Genomic DNA, 2,578 nt, shown 5'->3' with positions numbered 1-2,578 from the left:
TTACTACTGAAAGTCTTTACTTAAGTCTAAGTACCCATTTACTACTGAGAGTCTTTACTTAAGTTTAAGTATCCATATACTACTGAAAGTATTTACTTAAGTTTAAGTACCCATTTACTACTGAGAGTCTTTACTTAAGTTTAAATATCCATATACTACTGAGAGTCTTTACTTAAGTTTAAGTATCCATTTTATACTTAAAGTATTTACTTAAGTTTAAGTACCCATTTACTACTGTGAGTCTTTACTTAAGTTTAAGTACCCATTTACTACTGAGAGTCTTTACTTAAGTTTAAGTACACATTTACTACTGAAAGTCTTTACTTAAGTCTCAAGTACACATATACTACTGAAAGCTATTTACTTAAGTTTAAGTACCCATTTACTACTGAGAGTCTTTACTTAAGTTTAAGTACCCATTTACTACTGAGAGTCTTTACTTAAGTTTAAGTACCCATTTACTACTGAGAGTCTTTACTTAAGTCTCAAGTACACATACCGTATTGCCTCTAATTAAAGCTTCCTCTCTAATTATGCCCCCCCCCCCGGTATTTTTATAAAGCTTAACTTGTGTAACAGCAATACTAATACGACATATACTGTAATCCACTTTTATTACCGTAATTTTGATTTAAAAAAAAAGACAAAACAAACCTACACACACACACTTATTAGTATTGAAATCAATAAATCACATGTGAACAATTAGCGCCCCCCCCCCTTTTGTAGTCTGTAACGTCCCCGGAGGGCGTTAATTAAGTGCAATAGAGTATACTATTATGAGTCCTTACTTTTTAAGTCTCACTGTTTTTTTACACAGTGAAGTCGTCTACTAGTGGTTTTGACATTCTTTAACGAAAAACTTTTTATAAACATGACAAAATTTATACAGTATATTTACAACTTTTAAAAATAGTATAATAATAACAAGTGTGATCCAATTGTTAGTATAGCGCACACTAAAAATCTGACTATCTAGATTTAATACAATAAACTCTAGTCCACCATCACGTTGACTACAAATAATACAGCATGCCGATTCGCCCACACCTGTATTCTCCTTTATCTCATTTTTCACCAGCTATGATTTTCGTGATATTTTCAAAAAAATCATACGGTGACTCGAATCGAAAATAATGATTAAATTGCGTGACATCTAGCGGTAATACAATTTTTCAACTCTTCGTATGTACTTGTAAATTTGGAGGAGAAAAGCTTCTAATCTGATGTTTGAGAAACAAAGAAATACTTCTCATCTGTTTTTTCTCATTTCACTCTCATCATATATTAGGAATTTTCCCTAGAGCCATGAATTATGTAGATATCCACGAGCCAACATATACTTTCGTGCTTTCTGTGGCCCAGAAGGATTCATAAATCTTTATGGATTTGACAGTATTATAGAGAATCTCGGAGGTTCGTTCGCGTATCTTTATTTTTGACCAAATAACGTGTAATGTTATCGAACTCGGATTTTATTTTATTTTTGTACTTTTGAAAATTACGCTCTTCGAAAGCAATATATTTATTATAAATTATAATTGGAAAACTTTTGAGATTGTCGCAGTTTAAAAGCAATTTTTGTTAAACTGTTTTACGAAATCAGATGTAGACGCTGTCGCGTAGCTCAAACTGCCAAACTACTTGCGTTGTCATAGACGTTTCCCAATATCATTGATTGTCACCCGGCTTAATGAAAATTGTATTTCTGTCTGATTTTGCTCTGTATCAAGCAGTTTCGCAGGGATCAAATTCAAAGTAATGAGAAATGCTTATATGTATGAAATCGCTCAATCGCATACATTTATATATGTATGAATAGGCCTAACAACAGAAAAATGCAAGTAAATCTAGTTGTATTATTACGGTTAAAATACATAGCTACAAGTATTATAAATAAATAAAGGGTAAGAGTTGTAACAGCAGGCTAGTTGTATTATTACGGTTAAAATACATAGCTACAAGTATTATAAATAAATAAAGGGTAAGAGTTGTAACAGCAGGCACTGTTTTTTGCTAGAGTCTGGACGGCCTGTGAGTTACATAACTGTAAAACTATTTAAGAAAAAACACCAAAATATTTGAGATCGTTAAAAAACGTATACCTGCAGACAGTGTGCATAGAGTAAGTAAAGTTATGTTTGTTTAAATAAACCATTGATATTAACTTGCAATGGCGTGTATATTGTTCGGAAGTTTCTGAATACTTAAACAGCACCTGAGACTTACAGATGTTCATGTGGTCTGAATGAAAGTGTAAACTGGAAAGAAAGTAGAGAAAACAATTAAAACTTTCCAACAAAAAAAAAAATACAAGCAGTTTGAAGATTCTGAAATATGAGTTGAAAAGGAAATTAAATGTTTTTTTTTATTGTAAAAGCTTTACGTTTTGAGATGTTATTGATTTCTAAGTATTGAATGGACAGTTATTTTGTTGGAATGTAAAGACTGAACTCTGTTTAAAATTATTTCAAGATTATGTTTTACATTTGTTTCCAGTTCACAATCGCCACCACTACTCCATCTTTATCCGGAACTGTAAGCTGATTCTTCTTCTGCGACGGGAGTTCTATCAGGA

The 2,578-nt window shown here is 31.9% G+C and overlaps 1 protein-coding gene across 1 annotated transcript in view; it reads left to right on the top strand.

Annotated features, from left to right (window-relative positions):
* The window catches only part of LOC106457534 (calsyntenin-1-like), an 84,057-nt gene that overhangs the window by 61,959 nt on the left and 19,520 nt on the right, over positions 1–2,578 (top strand). Inside the window, exon 7 of the mRNA XM_022383524.1 lies at positions 2,500–2,577. Within this exon, the coding sequence (XP_022239232.1) occupies positions 2,500–2,577 (78 nt within the window). The remainder of the gene's footprint in view (positions 1–2,499; position 2,578) is intronic.

This window comes from Limulus polyphemus, unplaced genomic scaffold, assembly GCF_000517525.1.
Source record: "Limulus polyphemus unplaced genomic scaffold, Limulus_polyphemus-2.1.2 Scaffold343, whole genome shotgun sequence".
NCBI classification, from domain to species: domain Eukaryota; kingdom Metazoa; phylum Arthropoda; class Merostomata; order Xiphosura; family Limulidae; genus Limulus; species Limulus polyphemus.
This window is presented reverse-complemented; position numbering and strand designations above follow the sequence as displayed.